This window comes from Mercenaria mercenaria, chromosome 4, assembly GCF_021730395.1.
Source record: "Mercenaria mercenaria strain notata chromosome 4, MADL_Memer_1, whole genome shotgun sequence".
NCBI lineage: Eukaryota > Metazoa > Mollusca > Bivalvia > Venerida > Veneridae > Mercenaria > Mercenaria mercenaria.
In genome coordinates this window covers 40,206,081-40,229,174 of record NC_069364.1, presented here as the reverse complement: position 1 = coordinate 40,229,174, position 23,094 = coordinate 40,206,081, and the positions used below count along the sequence as shown (strand labels likewise).

General features: G+C 34.8%; 1 protein-coding gene across 2 annotated transcripts; it reads right to left on the bottom strand.

The window, feature by feature from the left end:
- Positions 1–244: 244 nt before the first annotated feature.
- LOC128556319 (DNA-(apurinic or apyrimidinic site) endonuclease-like) lies at positions 245–21,110 on the bottom strand. Of its 2 annotated transcripts, XM_053540982.1 has the most exons (11): positions 20,528–21,109; positions 20,112–20,196; positions 15,085–15,138; positions 13,980–14,036; positions 13,354–13,413; positions 12,598–12,768; positions 10,237–10,435; positions 7,865–7,936; positions 4,565–4,711; positions 2,762–2,942; positions 245–2,024 (listed from the first exon to the last, which is right to left on the bottom strand). In XM_053540982.1, exons 1-11 carry the CDS (start codon positions 20,932–20,934, stop codon positions 1,901–1,903), a joined length of 1,557 nt encoding a protein of 518 aa, XP_053396957.1. In that variant the 5' UTR covers positions 20,935–21,109; the 3' UTR covers positions 245–1,900. The 2 variants fall into 2 exon arrangements, with proteins under 2 accessions (XP_053396957.1, XP_053396958.1); XM_053540983.1 differs by lacking the exon at positions 13,354–13,413 and having other exon boundaries at positions 20,528–21,110.
- Positions 21,111–23,094: the final 1,984 nt, after the last annotated feature.

The window sequence follows — 23,094 nt, the reverse complement described above, 5'->3', positions numbered from 1 at the left end:
TGAACATGATCAAATTTGATTGAAATCTAATAACAGTATGCACTGACTTATTATGTAAATGTGTATACTACAACGTTCGCAAGCAAACTGTAGAGAACAGACAGATGATGGACAAACTGATTTTCAATGACCAACATCCAACTATCCTTTAAACTCCCCATGAACACTTTGTTCTAATGTAGGATAGAAAGACAAAAATATGTTTCACATTTTTTTATATTTTTAATAAAAAATAGACAAAAAGTAGACAACATGGTTATTACAACAGTGACTTAAAAACAACTATATACATTTGAATGACCAATCAATTTTGCTACAGCTTATCAAAGGAAACATAATTTTAGGTCAGAGAAGTGGAGATAGCATGACTAAATCATTTTTGGTATGTTGGGAAGGAATGCAATAGGTTGAGCTGCATTGTCAATGTGCCCATTGCTTACAAAAAAGACACACTTCTACTTGTTATATTCAGCAGGAAACTAGGTAAAAATATGTAGGATAAAGTTACAGTAAGAAAGATAATGCTACAATGATGAGTTACTTTTTTCTTGTAATTCCTTTATTTATATAGGCTGAACACTACCAAATCTAATGTAAGCCTACAAGCCCCAATTTACCTGACTGTAAAATCAGACATTTTTAGCGAGGCTAAATGTCCACTATATTTCAAATTAAAAGTTGTAGAATACTTGGAATTTATTAGACAAATATGGCTATTTGTAGCAACAATGACTTTCACCAGTACATGTATTTAATTTCGCGCATGCAAACAGCAAATACAGTGAAAATAAATCCCTCCCAAAAATGTGTAGTTTTACAGTACTTAAGAAAAACAGATGTATGAATTTCAAAACATTTTTTAAATGATGCCAAATATACTCAATGACTTTATGCAAAACTGCCATGTGCCCTGTTGGCAATTTAGTCCTAATTCAAAGAGAAATGTAAATCCCCTAACATTTGTATCAAATGTTAAACATGACAAATGGTGGTGAAGATCAATGAACATGTTTTAGTTTTTCTGCATCTCAGCACTGTGATGTATGAAACAGTTAGATTATGAATTATACCAAATAACTGGTATAATGGGAAAAAAAGAGTGTCTCAAATAAGAAATTGTTACACTTCAGCAAGTAAATATTAAGCTGACAATAAAACTTAACATACCTCATTTCTTGGAAATACTTATAAATCTAAATTTTTCTAAATGGTTTAAATTTCAAATGCAAATCAAAAATGTATCAAAATACCATAAATATTGTCAAAATTTCTTATTATCTGAAAATACAATCACTAAAAGTGTAGGATAAAATATACATCTTGCAGTGTTCAATCAAGTGCTAAAACTACCACACAAAATACACAATAATACTGCCAAAATTAAAGGTATTTTGAAGAGAATGGGACAAACTTTAATGCTGTACCATTTTATTTTATTTAACATGTAGACAGACATATTAACAAATATTCAGCTATTACAAATGAAGAAATTCTATCAGTCTTCTTTCGCAAGTTAAGCCATTCTTAAAGAGCAGCTCAAAATTCGCCTTGTAAAAATTTCATTGTCAAAAGTAAACGATCTGTAAAATTTTTATTTTCTATTTAAGAAAATACTTTCTTTCATAAAATCATATTTTATCAGAATCAAAGAAAAGATAGATGACTTCCTTTAAGAAAGTTAAAAAGGCTTCAAATTCTATTTTACATGTCTTGTTTTTAATACTGCTGACAGAAAATCTTCAATATTAGACAAATCTCTACTTGACCTACTAAATCTACTGTCCTACATATTTTCTGGCTGCTTTTCAACATGTGTCGTGATTTAAACCAGTCTATGTTATTTGAAGGCCATGTAGAGACCAGTCTATTTAATTTCAAGTCCATGGAGAGACCAGTCTTTTTATTCTTTCAAGGCCATATAGAGAACTATTGGACAGTGGTCACTTCCCATAACGTCTTTACGGATAACGTTGTCACACAGATCTTCCTTCAACCTCTCTGACAACACAAAGTAGTCAAGTCTCCTGAAAGTATGAAATAAAAATGTTACAAAATAAATCTTTACAGTATTTCATAGTGAAGACAAATGGGAATTAGTATGCAAGAGGAATGCCAAATAATAAATGGCAGTCTAAGTGGCCAGGTGGTAAGTTATCATATCGAAATCATTTGCTCTGTGGGTTCGATTCCTATTTGGGCATAGTTTTTAAGGATGTTGTCAGGTTAACTTGTGGAAGGCCAGTGGTTCTATCCAGCTGCCCTCTTGTACCTGAAATAATGCGCGGAGCAAGACCTGGGATCTTCCTTTGCAAAAGCTGGAAAGTCACCATATGACACTGTGTTGCCCAACCCTTAGCCTGCTAAATTTCTAAAATAGACTGGTCCATCATTCAATTTGACAATACCACTTATTATTCGAAGAGGTGTTCACTGAAAATTTACTGACTGAATAGCGAACAAAGCAGACCATGATCAGCCTGCACATCCTGGTCTGCACTGGTCGCAAAGGCAGAATTTCTTGCCACCAACAGACTTAAGGTTGATTAAAACACTACAAAACAAATGAATAAGATATGTATCTCATTATCAAAATTTTGAAACAGATGTCACTCTTCAAAATATCATAATTATATATCATTATCAAAAAAACATCAAAGTCTGTTTTTCTTGGCTAATTCAGGGACAAAAATTAAGGTCACATAATGTAGTCATTTTTAAAACTGGGGTTTTTCAAAATAGGGTAATCAACAAGTAAAATTACCATCCAACATTTTTGGCCCTTGCATTTCCCATGTAGGTCCAGAAGGAGTAAGCCCCTTCAGTTTCTGGGTACAGCTCCCTGTATGAGTCGATGTATCCCTCCGCTAACAGATCCGTAAATCCCTGCCTCTCCTCAGCTGTGAAACCTGCTGTCTTTTTATTGGTCTTTGGGTTTGCCAGATCTTGGATAAGAAATTTACTGTCTTTAGTGTACAGAAACAAACTTGATAAATTATACCTGTGTTCTTTAATAAGAGGGCTATTTAGTTGTCCTAAATTGCTAATCTCAGTTTCTTCTACAGAATCACTGCAGTCAACAAGAACAGAGGCCTATGCAGTCAATGAAAATGGGGGACCATATTTATATACATGCACCTGTTAAAACTGTGTTTACCATTTCATGTTTTTACCCTCAGTATCTTCTACCACAACACTGTATACATTTTGTTACCTTCTTGTAATTCCTACTTTGAAGGCAAGTAACTCCCTACAAAGGAAACCGCACTAGTTTTTTTGTTGTTTTTTTTTACATACAGGAAAAAGTGACCACACCCACTGACAACCATGTTTTTTGACAAACCTGCATAATTTGAATAAATTTGGTACAGGGTGACATAAGCGCTATTTGTGTAAAATTATTTCTTAATCAGACCATTTATTTAGGAGAAGATTTGTTAGAAGAATTTTCTAATTTTAGCTCTAGTGGTCCCTATAAGCAACCAAGCAGAACCGTTTGAATAACTTTGGTAGAGGACCACCCAAGCAACATCCAGACCAAGTTTAATCAAAATCCATTCAGTGGTTTTGGAGGAGATGTCGTTTAAATATAACTGTTGAAGCTGGACGACTTGAAGTACGCACGCACGACGGACACAGCATGATCAAAATACCTCACCATGAGCACTTTGTGCTCAGGTGAGCTAAAAATTTGATGAATCAATTAAGGACCGTAACCCCATTGAAAATGACTGAATCAGAAAATGCCAATGACATGCACAACTAGGCTTGGCAATGATCCCTCTTGAGAAGTTTGGTGTAAATCCATCCTGTGTTGTCTGAGGAGATGCTGGACAAACTGTGTGACAGACAGACAGGTGGACAGACAGCCAGCACTAAATCAATATGTCCCCTATGTCTCCCCCACTGCATGTGGGAGACATAAGTAACCTCTCAAGCAGCAGCCATATTTTAGTCTTTCTAGTGATTCACATTGCTTTTGAAAAGTCTGGCAGTAACCTGGCTGGTCTTACAATATATTATTAAAGGAAGCAGTATACATGTATACCATAAAATATGTCTAATCCCAAACAAATGTGAGCATTTACAACAACAATTACAACAAACTAAATGTGTTTGAATATTCATTCTTCTGAAAATTATATAAACCTGTCTCAAATTCTATGCTAAATTAGCCAGATTTGTAATATCTATTTTTCCATTTTCATTGACAATCTGGTATAACTATAAAAATAACTATGCTATAACTGTCTAAAGTTCAGTAGAAAATAGTGACATAGTGAAATAATTTAATGCTACCATAGAATCTAGCCATATTACCTACACATATATAACTAACTTTAAAATTAAAAGGCTTTTGACACCGGCCTATCTAAATAACAAAGTTTCAGCTTTTCAACTGTATTTCAAAATGGTCTATGAGAATGATAACTGAAGGCATTATATGATTTTTCCATAAAAAAAAGGCAGATGAGGAGAACTACTGCTAGTATTTTAAGCTTCAATAATTGTTCAAGTTAATGAAAATAAAACAAACAAAGTTACAGGCCCAATAATAGAGTTTTACCTATTTCTAAATGAGCAACATTGAGGTCACCACACATTATGACTGGTTTGGATTTGTTGAGGTTGTTGAGGTACTCTCTAAAGTCTACGTCCCATTCTTTACTTCTGTATGGTAACTGAGGTAAACCATGTCCTGAGTTTGGCACATCTAAAAACAAGAGGACCATGATGGTCCTGAATCGCTCACCTCTTCCCACATGACCCAGTTTTGAGTATGACGTCGTTTTTTCTATTATTTGACATAGTGACCAAGTTTTTGAGCTCATGTGACCCAGTTTTGAACTTGACCTAGATATTATCAAGATAAAAATTCTGACCAATTTTCATGAAGATCCATTGAAAAATATGGTCTCTAGAGAGGTCACAAGGTTTTTCTATTATTTGACCTATTAACCTAGTTTTCGAAGGTACGTGACCCTGTTTTAAACTTTATCTAGATATCATCAAGGTGATCATTCTCACTAATTTTCATGAAGATCTCAGGAAAAGTATGGCCTCTAGAGAGGTCACAAGGTTTTTCTATTTTTATACCTACTGGCCTAGTTTTTGACTGCACCTGACCCAGTTTCGAAAATGACCTAGGTATCATCAAGGTGAACATTCTGACCAATTTTCATGAAGATCCATTGAAAAATATGGCCTCTAGAGAGGTCAAAAGATTTTAATAATTTTAGACCTACTGACCTAGTTTTTGACCGCAGTTGACCCAGTTTCAAACTTGACCTAGATATCATCAAGATGAACATTCAGACCAACTTTCATACAGATCCCATGAAAAGTATGGCCTCTAGAGAGGTCACAAGGTTTTTTTTATTATTTGACCTACTGACCTAGTTTTTTATGGCACGTGACCCAGTTTCAAACTTGAACTAGATATCATCAAGGTGAACACTCTGACCAATTTTTATGGAGATCCATTCACAAGTATGGCCTCTAGAGAGGTCATAAGGTTTTTCTATTTTTAGACCTACTGACCTAGTTTTTGACCGCACATGACCCTGTTTCGAACTTGACCTAGATATCATCAAGGTGAATATTCTGACCAATTTTCATGAAGATCCATTGAAAAATATGGCCTCTAGAGAGGTCAAAAGGTTTTAATAATTTTAGATCTACTGACCTAGTTTTTGACCGCAGTTGACCCAGTTTCAAACTTGACCTAGATATCATCAAGATGAACATTCAGACCAACTTTCATACAGATCCCATGAAAAGTATGGCCTCTAGAGAGGTCACAAGGTTTTTTTTATTATTTGACCTACTGACCTAGTTTTTTAAGGCACATTACCCAGTTTCAAACTTGAACTAGATATCATCAAGGTGAACACTCTGACCAAATTTTATGGAGATCTATTCACAAGTATGGCCTCTAGAGAGGTCACAAGGTTTTTCTATTTTTAGACCTACTGACCTAGTTTTTGACCGCACATGACCCTGTTTCAAACTTGACCTAGATATCATCAAGATGAACATTCAGACCAACGTTCATACAGATCCCATGAAAAATATGGCCTCTAGAGAGGTCACAAGGTTTTTCTATTATTTGACCTACTGACCTAGTTTCGAACCTGACCTAGATATCATCAAGATGAACATTCAGACCAACTTTCATACAGATCCCATGAAAAATATGGCCTCTAGAGAGGTCACGAGGTTTTTCTATTATTTGACCTACTGACCTAGTTTTTGAAGGCACGTGACCCATTTTCGAACTTTACCTAGATGTCATCAAGATAAACATTCTGACCAATTTTCATGAAGATCTCATGAAATATATGGCCTCTAGAGAGGTCACAAGGTTTTTCTATTTTTAGACCTACTGACCTAGTTTTTAACCGCACGTGACCCAGTTTCGAACTTGTCCTAGATATCATCAAGATGAACATTCAGACCAACTTTCATACAGATCCCATGAAAAATATGGCCTTTAGAGAGGTCACAAGGTTTTTCTATTATTTGACCTACTGACCTAGTTTTTGACGGCACGTGACCCAGTTTCAAATCTGACCTAGATATCATCAAGGTGAACATTCTGACCAACTTTCATGAAGATCTTGTGAAATATATGGCCTCTAGAGAGGTCACAAGGTTTTTCTATTTTTAGACCTACTGACCTAGTTTTTGAAGGCATGTGACCCAGTTTCGAACTTGACCTAGATAACATCAAGATGAACATTCTGACCAACTTTCATAAAGATCCCATGAAAAATGTGACCTCTAGAGTGGTCACAAGCAAAAGTTTATGGACGCACGACGGATGACGGACACCGCGCGATCACAAAAGCTCACCTTGTCACTTTGTGACAGGTGAGCTAAAAAGAATTTTAAATACATCTACAGTATAACAAAATAACAAGATTCTGCGTTATTAATTCATAAATACAAATATTTTATGTTCTGATTAAGGAAGTGTTTTCTTTGTCCAATAATACTGACAAAAGCTCCAAGGTTTACGTAATAATATAAAGCCATATGGAATATACATAGAATAAAAGTCCAGTGGAGGTTGTCAGAGGCACCAGCCTTTTCATTCAATGATCTTGCCATAGAGGGTGTGAGCTTTGCAGATTTGTAAAATGCATTTCATATTCTCTGCAACTTTCATTCAGTTAACTTCCATATTTCTTCTCGGAACATTGAGGCAATACCAAAAGTATCAAGTTTAACAAATACAGTGCAATGGCAGGAATTACATGTTACTCTCTGAATCTTAAAATTTGACTGTAGTTCTCTTATAAATAATAAAGTAGAGATATCAGTGGTGATTAATACCCCGGACAACACTTAAAATTAAGGTAAAACACTGTATTCAAGACCTTTCACCTCAAAGAGTGATATAATCTTGGACATAGATTGTGCACTCTGCAAGTCATCTTGAAAAGGTAAACATTTACTGACAATTCTATAAGAATCCTTACATAGATTTCAAAGACTTGTAGTCTGACTGCAGGTCACAATTTTTAATAAATGTGAGATCTAGTATCTAAATGCAAAGCATAATTATGAAGATGGTATTTATCAAACTGAAAGATATGAAGTAGACATGAAATAAAGTAAACTGACCTCAAAGTAAGACCTCAACTCATTCTACTAATCAGAATCATTAGTCTAAGAGTATTTTGCGCTTTTATGATGTATGTTGTAGTAGACTGTAAATCCGTGAAAGGTTTTGGAAATATGCCTCTGGATAGATTACAGACAAGACAGATGTGCATGATTACAATATATCTCCCATATGCATCCAGCAGGATGACTAAAGTAGTTGTGATACATATATCATGTATAAAACTACTAAACTTACAAGCAGTAACGAGGAAGAACTGGTCATACTCCGCTGTGATCACTCTACCTTCTGAATCATGCTTCTTAATACCTACAGTTAAATGTACATTTTACATGACACAAACATTTAATAATACTATAAATGAGAAAACAGAATGCTGCCTGTGTACCATGATATCCTTTTTCCAATGTATAGAAAAAACATAGTCACTTTACCCTATTATAAAGTCAGTGTTTTATTTTTTTTACTACTAGTGTTTTTAGGTAAAAGTGATTGTATACCCGTGCGAAAATGGAACAGGAATTCCTGGGATTATCCCAGGAAGTCCCAGGACTATCCTGGGATAATGTCCTGAAAATATCTCAGGAATTCCTGAGATAGTCCTGGGACTTTTCACGCCGATAAATGGTAATGGGACAATCCCAGGATTTTCCTATGAACAGGAAAAAACAGGACATCTGAGAATTCCAATCCTGCTATCCTTAAAATCCCAGGAATGTCCTGAGATTTCCTGAAGACAGGACATAAAAGTATAATATTGTCCTGTTCTCAGGAAATCCCAGGAATTCTTGAAGCCAGGATATCCCAGGACAATTGTCCTGTCTTCAGGAAATCCCAGGAATTCCTGATGTCAGGAAATTACAGGACAATTGTCCTGTTTTCAGGAAATCCCAGGAATTCCTAATGACAGGAAATCTCAGGACAATTGTCCTGTCTTCAGGAAACCCCAGAACATGTAATTGAATACCTTGTACACATTATTTGAAATTCTCTTTGGCGGGAAATACAGATAACAAATTGACTGTTAAAGTTCAATAGTATTTACAGTAAGAATATAAGGATTATCATTTCCTAATATTAAAAAATATTTTATAGTTAAAAGGCAACCATCATGTACATTGAAACAATACAACCTCTCATAGCAGAAATTTTAATTTCTTGGCACATCTTAATCAGCTCAAATATGTGCACTCATGGCAAAAAAAAACTAGGTGAAAGTATAACTATTTAGTCTAGAATCATCAAATTATAAAGAGCTTCATACTGAGCAAAAAGCTCTTATCATTCTATGATCTGTTCACTAGAGTGAAACTGTCTTTGATCAAACATGCATGTACAGATAACCTAAACTGTAGTAATGCATTTCACTTTTTAATGCTCTGACTGATTTTAAAGAAAACTACTTTTCTAAATAACTTTTTGTTTTGTAAAATCATTAAGTGAAGAGTATTATTTCTAAAAGTTTATACAGAAATAATTTGCTAACTTACCACAAATTTATAGAATATATTCCTGTTACACTGACAACAACACCATCAGAAGTACAGTACTTAATGATACAGTTTCTTCCAAAACATGGGTCTTCAACACCAGGATGTAATTAACTTATTACACCATTACAAGATCATGTTTCAAATTAATTACCATCTTTCAATCTGTGTCTTTAGAAAAAGTCCTGTCTTTCCTGTGAACAGGACAATTTTTCTATCAAAAGTCCTGTGTTTTAGTGTTAAAGTCCTGTCTTCAGGACTTTTTTGCAGCCTTGCTAAAAGAATCCCAGGATATCCCAGGATAATCCTGGGATTTCCTGAGAACAGGAAAATATTTCTGCATGGGTTATTTCTTTAATAACAATAGTCATGTAACAGTCTTTAACATTTGCTATGAACATGATTAGTGACTCAACTATACTTGATTAGTAGATCAGTGCCTACACACAACTTGACCAGAGGGCCTACCAAAATTGATTCCTAAGCTTGATACGTGGGTAGACCAAACTTGATTAGTAGGTCCCTGAACTTGGTTTGCAGATCTACAAAATCAAATGAGCTGATCCCTGATCTGTTTGTCTACTAAACTTGATCTGAACTTGAACTTGGGGTCCCAAACACTACACTAGTAGGTCCCTGAACTTGAAGTCAGTCTACAACACTTAATCAGTAACTTTAAGAACTTGATCCATGGATCTAGCAAACTTGTCCCTAGGTCCCTGAACTTAAGCCATGGTATAAGAAATTTGATTGTAGGTCCTTGAACTTGATTGATTGAAAAACTTGATTCAAAGGTCCCTGAACTTGATCCTTGGGTAAACTTACTGGTAATGACCAAGTCAATTAATTCAAAAACTTTCTTTAAAGGGAATTTAAAATTTTTAGACGTGATTTAATGCTGAAACTTTTAGACATGATTTATTATCATGAAAGCAACAACAAGGGAGTTAAGAAATAACTTGAAGCCATGACTGTTACTAGGGATAAAAAACATTATTTGTTGTAAATTTACCAAATTATTACAGTAAACAGTAATCAATACACATAGTATAATGTTCAACTTCCGAAAGTTTAAAACCAACAACCACAAAAATACATGCATTTATAAACACATCATACCTAGTCCATAAGTGACATTAATGGGTTTGGTTTTGCTGTATATGCCAGTGCCAGCATAGCCAGCCTGTTCTGCAGACGACCAGTAGTCATGGTAACCATCGACTTTGACATCGGCTGGAAGTTCTTCCTGTGCACATTTAGTCTCCTGGACACACAGGATATCTGGTTTCTCATCTGCGATGTATGACAGACCTCCTTTCTGAAATAACATCATAAGAAGTTTCTTTAAATATATCATTCAATATACCCTCAATTCACTTATTAACTCAGCAGGGGAGATTATATAATGACAAAAGGTGGATAATATTCAAGAGGCAAATTTCAGCCAAATTCAATAGGGGTCAACTACTGCACATAAGCAATGTGCCTGCTATGTTGAGGATCATAAATCGAGGTATTCTCAAGATGTATAGCCAAAACAATTTTCATGCTAACAGTTACTGTGACCTTCATCTATAGCCCACTAACCTCAAAATCAAAATGAGTCATTCACTGTCCATTGGCAATGTGCCTAATAAGCCACATGAATGTAGGTCAAGGGCTTTTCACAATACTGAGTAGAAACAGTATTGTACAAACAGTCACTGTGGCCTTGACCTTTGACCTCATCATCGAAATGTGGTCATTCTTTGCCCAACGGTAATATGCCTGCCTAGTTTGAGGATCATAGTCCAAGGGATTCTGTGGATATTCAGCATAAACATTTTTTGTCATTAACCAATAAAGGTCATCCACAGCCCAAGAGCAATGTGCATATTAAGTTTATAGATCACAGGTCAAAGCATTCTATAGTAATTGAGCAGAAATAAAATGCTTACAGATGGAAGGATGACTGTCACCAACAAATAATACTTCCCTTGGAGCACATAAAATATGACAGTAATACTCATTTTGCTTACCGGGATGACTTATTTTACGATCTGATATTTTATAGTTGTCATTCCTCTAACAGGACAGCAACAATCAAAAGTTATCATGCTTTCACGAAACATCCTATTACTTGGACTAAAAATGTGATAACAAAGTTATTCTGTGAGTTCTTGGTAGTTACAAGTTACTTATCAGTTACCAATTACAAGTTACTTATCAGTTACCCTGCCAAGTTTCTAAAATTCAATTTGGGCAGTACCACTTGTTTATCAAACTGGTGTTCACTGAAAACTTACTGACTGAATAGCGAACAGTGCAGACCATTATCTTGGTCTGCAACAGTCGCAAAAGCAGAATCACAAGTCACCAGCAGGCTAAAGATTAGACACTTGTGTAGTCTAGAACAATGTATACAACAAGAGCACCGCCTTGCAGATGCTGATGCTCATCTGATTTTTTTTGTATAATAGAAAAATTGTCCCACCCATGACTTTCTAAGTCCTAAAAGGGCCATAATTCTTGCAAAAAGCAGGATGGAGTTATGTTTCTTGATGTACAGAGTCAGCTTATGATGGTAAACAACTGTTGCAAGTTTCAAAGCAATAGCTTTGATAGTTTAGGAGAAAACTTTACCTAAACATAAAACTTAACCAATAAATCTGATATTTTCTAAGTCCAAAAGAGGCCATAATTCTTGCAAAAAGCAGGACAGAGTTATGATTCTTGCTGTACAGGGTCAACTTATGATGGTGAACAAGTGTTGCAAGTTTTAAAGCAATAGCTTTGATAGTTTATGAGAAAAGCTGACCTTAACATAAAACTTAACCAAGAAATCTGATTTTCTAAGTCCAAAAGGGGCAATAATTCTTGAAAAAAGCAGGATAGAGTTATGTTTCTTAATGTACAGGGTCAGCTTATGATGGTGAACAACTGTTGCAAGTTTCAAAGCAATAGCCTTGATAGTTTAGGAGAAAAGTTGACCTAAACATCAAACTTAACCAATAAATCTGATATTTTCCAAGTCCAAAAGGGGCCATAATTCTTGCAAAAAGCGGAATGGAGTCACGTTTCTTGCTGTACAGGGTCAGCTATTGATGGTGAACAAGTGTTGCAAGTTTCAAAGCAATACTTTTGATTGTTTAGGAGAAAAGCTGACCTAAACATAAAACTTAACCAGGCAACGCCGACACTGACACCGATCAAGTGATGACAATAACTCATCTTTTTTTTTCTTCAAAAAATCAGATGAGCTAAAAACTGTCCAGTGCCTAAGTCTATAATTTACTCTGAAAAATTTAATGTAAAATTAAGGTGAAAGTCCAATGCCTAAGTCTATAATTTACTCTGAAAAATTTAATGTAAAATTAAGGTAATTTAATAGCATGTCACAACATTCTCATAAAATATTAACTTCAATAGAACTGATAATTTTTCATTTGTTTTTCAGTTCTACATTTTACACGATTATTTAGAGCTTTCAGTTAAACTTACATCCATCCAAGCTCTGATTCCGTTGATATTCCATGAGGCAATCTTCCAGTTGGGTTTTCTTCCATCCTTTGTCTGGCAATCATGTGAGAAATCCATTCCCTTAGTCAAGGACACCGCTTTATGTAGTTTTGTCTTTTCCTCTGCCTTTGCAGACTTCGACTTCTTTGCAGGCTGTTTAAGCAAATAAATACAAACTGATTTCATTTCTTTAGCTAAAATAAGGCTAGTTCTACTTGTAAAATAGACTTGTTTTTGCATTTTTCCATCTATATTACTTAGCATTATTTTTAAATAAAGCACTTATTAAATAACCTGATGATTTTTAAATTTGACAGTTGAAATTGTTTACATTTAAACAGCTTTAGGGGATACATCTAATCATTACAAATATATGACAGTAATGATTAACAAGGACCCTTACAATTAAATGCATACTTTTCAAGATGTGAAAAGTTTCTGACCTACAGGTAGCTATTTTACATTGGCAATTATGTGCATAATTGAGATATAAGTGTGGGCGCCCCAAATAAAACATTTTGACTGGATGATACAAAGTGCAAATGAAGCAAATACAAAAACCAAGGCTTTATGATAATTTATTGTTTGTTGCTTATTATAATGACTCCACTTGAATAAGCACAAAACTGCATCACAGTTTCTGTGATTTTGTATACAATGCAAGGGATAACAAGAAGAAATATAATAAAATCAGGATTCATTAATATAGATCTGCATGTACATTTTGATCCAACTTACTGGTTCTCCATCTGCAGTTTCTTTTGCTGCCTTCCTGTGTCTCTTCTTTGGACTTTGAGTCTGTATCATCAGAAAATTAAAACCAGTACAATAAATTATTTACTACAGCTAACAGATTGTCACACAGACACTGTTGTGAGGCAAAACCATTCTATCAAATAAATAAGGCAAGTTACAGGACACTTTTTCTGTAAAGTATTTGCTGATGAACAGACAGAATCCAAAATATCCACTAGATATGGCACTGGATTGAAGAAATTCCAGTCCGTAACTAATTAAGGGGCCATAAAATGCACATGGAACCAGCTATGAGTGGACACTAACTCTCACACCAAATATCAACTCAATTTGACTGATAAATACAAAGAAATGACTGCAGGTAGTGTTTTAAAATAGACAGCCATGTGTATAATTGGAAAATTAATTCCCATTTAAAGCATTTTCAATTGGATAAAACATGCTGGGGGCTAATTTAAGATGGAAACCATGTCTAAATCATAAACTACTGGACAGAAAATTGCACCCTACTTACTGTGATGCTGGATAAAATGCTTGAGACATCATGAAGCAAAATCAAAATGATGTTTAACTGTATAGGCTCATAAGAATGTTATCATCTAACTTACTGTTTCCCCATCTTCAGTATCTTCTGCTTTTCTTTTGCCTTTCTTTGGACTTTCAGCCTGTAAATTAAAAGGGACATAAAGACCCTGTACCACTCACCTGTATCACTCAACTGGCCTTGTACTTACCTAAGATAACCTAGTTTTAAACTTTACCAAGTTTCCTTAAAGACAATCATTCTGAAAGCTTCATGAATGTCCAGTTGAAAATCTGGCTTATAGTGTTAACAAGGTATTCTATTATTTGACCTAGTGACTTAGTTTTCGACCCTGGCAACCAAGCATCAAACAAATAGTTTAACCATTTTTCATCAATATTAGGCCGAAATAGTGACCTCGATAGTGTTAAAACTTAACCAGGCAACGCTGACGCCGACGCCGACGCCGACGCCGACAACCGCTCAAGTGATGACAATAACTCATCATTTTTTTTTCAAAAAATCAGATGAGCTAATAAAAAGGGGGGATAATGCATGACATACTGGTGCCAGGGTAATGGACCTTGTGTCATATTGTGTGGTTGATAATGTGGAACAACTATTTTAAGTCTGAATCAAATCCATTTAGTAATAACTGAGATAGAGTGAAAGTGCATCAAAACCTGAAATTCTAAGTAAAAAGGGGGAATAATTCATGAAATACTGGTGTGAGTGTTATGGACATTTGCCATATGATGTGGGTGATGATGAGGAATAATTATTTTAAGTTTGAAACAAATCCATCAAGTTATTACATTTATAAGTCAATTTAATTCATTAAATATAAAAAATGCTCATCCTGAATTTCAAAATGTTCTATGAACTTCGCATGGCGTCATCTGTTTCTCACGAGAGTCAGTGCACAGATGCTGGGGTCTGACCTGGTCAGATAAACAAATGGGGTTACACCATAACTTAATAGACGAGACCATCAAAATATAAAAATAGCTTCAGTTAAGTTATGGTAGCCAGAACTATCAGACCACTTGTAAAGTCGATACATACTGCAGATCTCTAATTACCCGACATCTTAAAATGGAGGCTAGATATCCAGTTACCGCTGGACTGGTAGCTGGACTCATAGGCAATACCTCAATATATTTTGCTGCCATAGTGATGAGAATACTTACTATAACTGTCAATTCTGCACTTTGTTCTTCAGAGTTTTCCGGAGATTTAGAGGTCTGTAAAGAAAGACCCAATACAAATTCAATTTTATTTTAAACACAGACATAACAAGTTTTTCAAAAGAAACATTTGAAATAAAGCCGACATCCTTAAATTAAACAGATATCTTTTCTTGGTTGTGAATTTTATGCAATTTTCTTAACACAAAAGGCTCGCGAAATTACGCTGCATTATTGCAAATACAGAAGATAAAGGATATTGTATCTCCCTTACAGAAGCAAGCCTCTGTGGCGTACATGCTGCGTATTTGCTGTGTATATGCCGCGAACACAGTAGTACGCCAGAGGAGTACATTTTACATACACCGCATGCCGCGTACTATTTCGACGAGTACACAGCATGTATGCAGGTCACTAGTACACTTCAAGTACACAGCACAGACTCTGAAAATTTAAGGAGTACACTGCATGTACGCAGGAGGGACTTGTACAAGAAAATAATACACTGCATGTACACCGCAGACACTTTGAAAGGGGGGGTCCCAGTTAGGTGTCTGCACAAAATGTTTTTTGATTTTATTTATACTTTGTGGTAATATACCTACATGTATTAAGTTTCATTAACAAGTGTTACTGTTACCAGTTTTGACCTACTTTTATAGATATTCACATTTAAAGTGGGTGGGGTAATCTGACATGTGACCAGCCAGGAACACAATTTCTGTTATTTTTTTTAAAATGGTTCAAACCTTTTACCTGAAACTTTCATGGTAAAATAACTATGCAATGGGCATTCACACAATATGTTGCATTTTAAATTGTACTGAATACTTTTTTCATCACAGAGCCCTAAAGTGGTCTAATCAAATTTACTGATTTTCAGTGGACGAACTTTACCAAAAAGCTAAAACATTTTTCATTAGTTGAGATATTAAAGTGTTATTTTCAGCAGATATTATAAACTAAATAAACATTAAAATGACAGTATATCAGTTTACTCTGATTAATATTGGAAGAGTGGTACACTCTCAAACTGGGAAAAAGTGGGTGGGGTAAATAAATATTCGAAGCAACACTACAAAAATTGTGGAGTTGTTAAGCAATGGCCTCAGATTGTCTATTACTATCTTAATTTTATTAAATACAGCACTGATTGATAAATTTTAACAAAAAATTCCCCACTTTATACATGTGTGTCATGGAAAAAGCATGGACCTTGAACATGACATGTAGACAAACCAAATTAACCCTGAAAGCTCAAAGTATTTAACAAAAGGTTTTGCCTGAGGCAGTATATTTTGAGGAAAGCTATTGTTCAAATTAACATTCAATTTTCTGCATTGATTTTTCCATGGCACACATGTATAAAGTCTTATTAAAGAGAAAAAAGTATTGTTAAAATTGATCAACCAAGTCTGTATTTAATCAAACTAGAATGTGTCTGTAGGACACAGGGTGTGATTTTTTTTACTATTTCAGGGCCCATAACTCTGGAAATAGGGGGCAGACCCAGATAAAAAATAGTAGGTGCACAAGTTCAAATCATGATAAACACTCATCAATTTATATCAAATACTTTTTGAGCTAGGCGTGTCACAAGGTGAAAATGTGCATTTTTGACTATTTCAGGGGCCATAACTCTAGAAATAGGGCGCGGACCCAGATTAAAAATAGGAGATGCGCAAATTCATATCATGATTAAGACTAAGGCAAGGTTTCATGAATCTATATCAAGTACTTTTTGAGCTAGGCGTGTCAGAAGGTGAAAATGTGCATTTTTTACTATTTCAGGGGCCATATCTCTAGAAATAGGGGGCGGAGCCAACGAAAAATAGGAGGTGTGCAAGTTCATATCATTATAAAGACTCATGCAAGATTTCATCAATTTATATCAAATACTTTTTGGGCTAGGCGTGTCACAAGGTGAAAATGTGCATTTTTTACTATTTCAGGGGCAGTAACTCTAAAATTAGGGGACGGAGTCAGACGAAAAATAGAAGGTGCGCAAGTTCATATCATGATAAAGACTCTTGCAAGGTTTCATCAATTTATATCAAATACTTTTGAGCTAGGCGCGTCACGAACTTCGGACGGACGCACGGACGGATGGACGGACGGACGCACGGACAAGAGCAAATCTATATGCCCCCACCATTCATGGGGGGCACAATTAAGATAGTAATAGACAATCTGAGGTCATTTCGTAACAACTGCACAATTTTTATAGTGTTGCTTCGAATATTTATTTACCCCACCCACTTTTTCCCAGTTTGAGAGTGTACCACTCTTCCAATATTAATCAGAGTAAACTGATATACTGTCATTTTAATGTTTATTTAGTTTACAATACCTGCTGAAAATAACACCTTAATATCTCAACCAATAAAAAATGTTTTAGCTTTTTGGTAAAGTTCGTCCATTGAAAATCAGTAAATTTGATTAGACCACTTTGTGGCTCTGTGATGAAAAAAGTATTCAGTACAATTTAAAATGCAACATATTGTGTGAATGTCCATTGCATAGTTATTTTATCATGAAAGTTTCAGGTAAAAGGTAAGAACCATTATTAAAAAAATAACAGAAATTGTGTTCCTGGCTGGTCACATGTCAGATTACCCCACCCACTTTAAATGTGAATATCTATAAAAGTAAGTCAAAACTGGTAACAGTAACACTTGTTAATGAAACTTGATACATGTAGGTATATTACCACAAAGTATAAATAAAATCAAAAAACATTTTGCGCAGACACCTAACTGGGACCCCCCCTTTGTGCAGTACACTTCATATACGCGGGAAAGACTTGTACAATTTCTTTTGGCATTTATACTTAGTAACTGTTACCTTAATAGCATAGAATAGTTCAGATTACCGGTATTCTGAACAATGAAAAATTGCCAAACTATTTGCAATGTTCATTTGTGAAGCTTACATCTTAGTGATTTCTGAGCTGCACCTTATGCAGTGTAAAAATATATTCTTTTTCATTTTGAATTAATCCTGGAGCTTTCTAACTTGGATAACTGAAAAGCCTTATTTGAACTTCGTTGCATTACATTTTGTAATACATGAAATAATTACCAAGATAATGCCTCAACAGCGCCCGAATGAGAAGAATTAATAGGTCTCACTGTTATTTGAATACTCTTAAGCAAAACACTATTCTATCATGTTTTATAAAGGCTTTAATGCTCATTATGTTAACTCATTAAGGCCTCACCAAATTAAAAAGTTGTTCATCGGATTTGCCGCTCATATATTTTCAGAACGTTTTTGGCTAATTGCGCTCGCCCCATTGAAAAAAATCAATCCAAAATTTTTTGGTGCGCTACTTTTTACGGACGTAAAAGTGTATAAATGCTTATATAATTCCAGTCCTAGATTGTTCTCAGATGGATTTTAATCAAAATAAATACATACTACGCACACATCGTCTATAATAAATCATAACACTTATGTTTAGTTGCATTAAAGTTGTTTCCCCTTGATGCAGTTACGCCATTTACTTCAAATGTTTACCAAATTACATGCTACAAAAATTGATTTATTTCATTGAAAAGTGGATGAAGAAAAGCATACTAATTTATTTGATAAAATCAATCTACATTATTTTGGTAAGGGTAAATACTTACTGATGCATGTCACTTATCTTTTTTCGTTTTTTTTCTGTTCAAATGATCAGCATTTGCATTCGAAAGTTGGTGGGGTAAGGAATTTACATTATCACAGCAGTTTTGCCACAAGAGTACACAGCATGTATGCAGCAGGAGTACACAGAATGTACGCCCCAGGAGTACACAGCATGTACGCCACAGGGGTAGTACACTGCAGGCTCATTTGCATGTGAAAAGTGTATGTGCCGCGTACATGCTGCGTACTATTTCCCGCATACTAAATTCCTACAGCGTACATCCTGTGTACTATGTAGTCCACAGCATGTACGCAGCAAGTAGTACGTGGCAGAGCTCATTTGCATGTCAAATGTGTACTACAAACGTACTATCGGTGTATGTGCGGTGTATATCCTGCGTACTATTTAAAGCCCTTGATTTCAGTACACATCATGTACGCATGATATACACTGTATGTACACAGCAAGAGTACGCAGCAGGCCTTTTTCTTCTGTAAGGGCTGTAACAATTTAAATGAAAGTCTCAATTGAGATGCAAATAAGGATGCAATTTTGCTAACTTCTTTCTAAACTTGTGGTTTTGCTGGTCGGTGTGCTTGATTACCTACACCAAGGGATATACCGGCTTAAATAACTTGGTTTGAAGTTCGGCAACAAACTCGGTTATGTTCCCATATTATGTTCCATTATTTGTTTTTGAGAATACCTTAAAACAACAGAGTTTCTTAAAATCAAGAACGTCATCGGCTGTGGTAACACCCTGGTCGAAATCTCAAGGACTAAGACATTTTCATACGGAGATGAATCCAGACTATATCAAACATGCTGCGGGATGAGGTTTGTTTTCTCACATATTTTTTAGGATAAATGAACAAAACTCTAGCATTTATAATTGGTGTACATTTTCAACATAGCAAAACCGAAGCGATATACCGTTAGCTGTACGAAAACTGGTTGTACCAAAAGAACAGACAATAAATAATAATGGAACACAGAAGTTCTGCAACTGCTGTAGTTGTATCTGTTTAACTTAGTAGAAAAAAATAATAAATTTTAATTTTATTTGGAATTTTTGTCCAAAACTTGGAGGGAGAAAATGATGATTAATTTTTGTAAGGGGAAAGAAAGAACTCTGAAGTTAAAATTGCAACTGTTCATGTACATGATTGAAACTTCACAAGAAACAGACTGTAACCTGTATACTGGTAATGTCCAGTAGCTTGTGGCAGCCTGTTAACAGAAGTCCCAAATTTATTATCTGTTTTTCCTTTGAATGAATGATTTGAATAACAAAGTTTGTCTTGAAAGTTCCATCTTTCAGCAATTCTAAAGAAAGACTAAGCTGAGAAAATGCTTTAGCAATTAACAAGGAAGTATGATTTGAATAGACATTACAAACCTCATCCACAGTTGTGCTATTGTCAAGCCTTGCCAAATCTTGAACCATTCCTTTTAGTGCCCCTTTTGTGGTGTATTTTACTGTCCTGGAAAATAAGCATGGCTCCCATTCATGTGCTCAAATAATAAAATTTAGTCAAGTACCAACAATTTTAATCTCATCTGCGTAAATATAAATATGCATTATTTTCAGTTACCAATTTAAATAATTTCTAGGATTTATTTATAAATCAATAATAATTATTATTGATAATTATTAGTTTATAATTTCAATAAGTTGACTACAGAACTTTCAAAGGAACCAAATGCTGCAAACCGACAAAATGTACACAGTCAAAATAATTTCAATTATATGATTTATAACACTTCTTGATACATGTATATTAATAATGGGATTCGTAGAAATTTTGTCCTTACCCCTCTATGTACTTGCTTGTTGGAACACTAACATCTGATTTCAGGTTATACTCAAAGCTAAAAGCTTTACTTGTATCCTTTCTGAGTTCTAAACCAAACTGGTCTGCATCTTCTACAACAGTTAATGGCAACGGGGGACCTTCTGTAGATGTCTGTGATGGCTGTTCAGTATTCGATGTTAGTTTCTTCGGGGACTGCTTTTCTGGTTGTGCAAATGTTGGATGTGGCAGTAAGTTTGATAGCTGAGGTATGATGCCTTGAAATCCAGGATTTATACACGATTTGGTCATAACTCGGAGATCTCCTGGGGCGAATATTGGCTGTACATCATCACTGGGTTGGAAACTTGTGCCACTGCCAGGCCCTTTCAGTTTTTTCAAGTCAATAAATCCATTCTGGCCTGCCATTTTGCTAGCTTAAGGTGATGGTGGCACTAAACTCACTAAAAAGATATCCATGTTAAACTTTAAAGACAGCCATTGTGCAAAATATTAAATCATACACACTTGGTTTAAGCTTTTAAACCTTAATACTCCTACAAAAATCAATACACAAATGAAAGGGTACATTGTATTTGACAAGTTAGCTGTTTCTATAAATAGTAACCTTGTCATTTGATTACATGGCTCTATTTTTATCTTTAGAAAATCATATATAATGACAGTGTCCAATGACAGTGGGGGCCCTTAGCCCTCGAGGCTGGGTGTGTAGGAACTGTCTATCCCATTCAATGAATGTAAAAAGTGCTTTAACATGAGCTCTATATACAAGTAAACATTATTTTTTTTATAATAAAATATAACAAGAGCTGTCAGTCCTGAGAAATTTAGATGCTTGAAAGTGAAATAGTAAATATCTGAGGACAATACATCAATGTACAGATCCTTAAAATTCATTTCTATTTATTTACCATGTTTTAACCAAAAATAATCACTTGTATTTTTTCAAGTTACTGGTACACATTTACAGCCATGAGATTTATGCATTTAATTTACAATACTCATCACAAAGAGTAGGTGATATTTTAAACTTCAAAATAACTACTTATCTGTTATGTAGTATAAACACGTGGAAAAAAGAGTCTATAAAATTGTGGACGACAGACGAAAGATGCAGGATCATCCACATATATCATCAGGACTGGTCATCCCGGCCATTTGGTTCAGGTGAGCCGGTACAAGGCACAGCTTAGGCTACTGCTTCAAATTGGCCCATAATCAAACTTGACTTAGATCTGACCAGGTTTCATGTAATTAAGGTTAGAAAGTTTATCTAACATTTCACCTAATTACCTAGTTTCTGAACTTAGTTTACACAGTTTCGTACTTAAATTAAATTTCCAACTGAAACTTTCTGTCAAGGTTTCAGGGCTTTCAGACAAAAAAAACAGCGATCTCTAAATTGTTGGTTCAGGTGAGTTAAATGACCATGTCTTGAACTACTTGTTAAATTTGCACATGATCAAATTTGACTGAGATCTCATAGCAGTATGCACTGACTTATTATGTAAAGACTGCTTAAGAAATATGTATACTACAATGTGCACACACAATCTGCAGCGAACAGACAGATGATGGACAAACTGATGAACCAACATCCAACCATCCTATAAAGCTCCCCTTGAGCACATTGTGCTAATGTAAGATAGAAAGACAAAAATAGGTTTCATATTTTATTTTTAATAAAAAATAGACGAAAAATAGACAACATGATTATTACAACAGTCACTCAAAAACAACTATACAATCACCATTAAATTTTGCTACAGCTTATCAAAGGAAACATTATTCAGGTGCTGAAATTTAGGTCAGAGAAGTAGAGACAGCATGAATATATCATTTTTGGCATGTTGGGAATTAATGCAATTGGTTGAGCTGCATTGTCAATGTACCCACTGCTTACAAACAAGAGGGCCATGATGGCCCTATATCGCTCACCTGTTATCATTGCACTTGAGGACAAGAAGGTCCTCAGAAAAATATCCAGAGGACAGTCACAACAAAGGGAAGAAATTTAACCGAAAAGAAAAAAAAAATTCTTATAAGGTACAGATATGTCAAAGTACACCTTAAAATTGGAGGTACCATCCATATTGTACCACAGAAAAGTGGTCTTGGTTTTTCCCTACGGCCAATAATAAAAAAGTTACTAAGAATAAGCTATTTATAGTAACGTAAAAGGGAAGTAATTAAAAAAAAAATTATTTTAAGTGAACAAAAGAAGGATCTGCCAAATAAATCTGTTGACATAAATGAAATTTCAGGTAAGTATCTTCATTAATTACGGAGATATACCCATTTTAATTTGAAATAAAGGGAGGTAATTTGACATAAAATCAGTCCATAGTTATCTACCCTGATTGGCTCAGTCCAACTAATGACAATAATGAAATTTCAAATAAGTCCTATAAGTACTAACTGATATAAATCCAGTTTGATTACAATCAGGGGAGGTAATCAGATATGAAATAACTCTGGAACCTACGATTGGATCTGATTTGTCATGGAATCCAAGATTTATTGTTGTTGAAGATATTTTGGAAGTTTGTATCAAATAAAACCATAAAT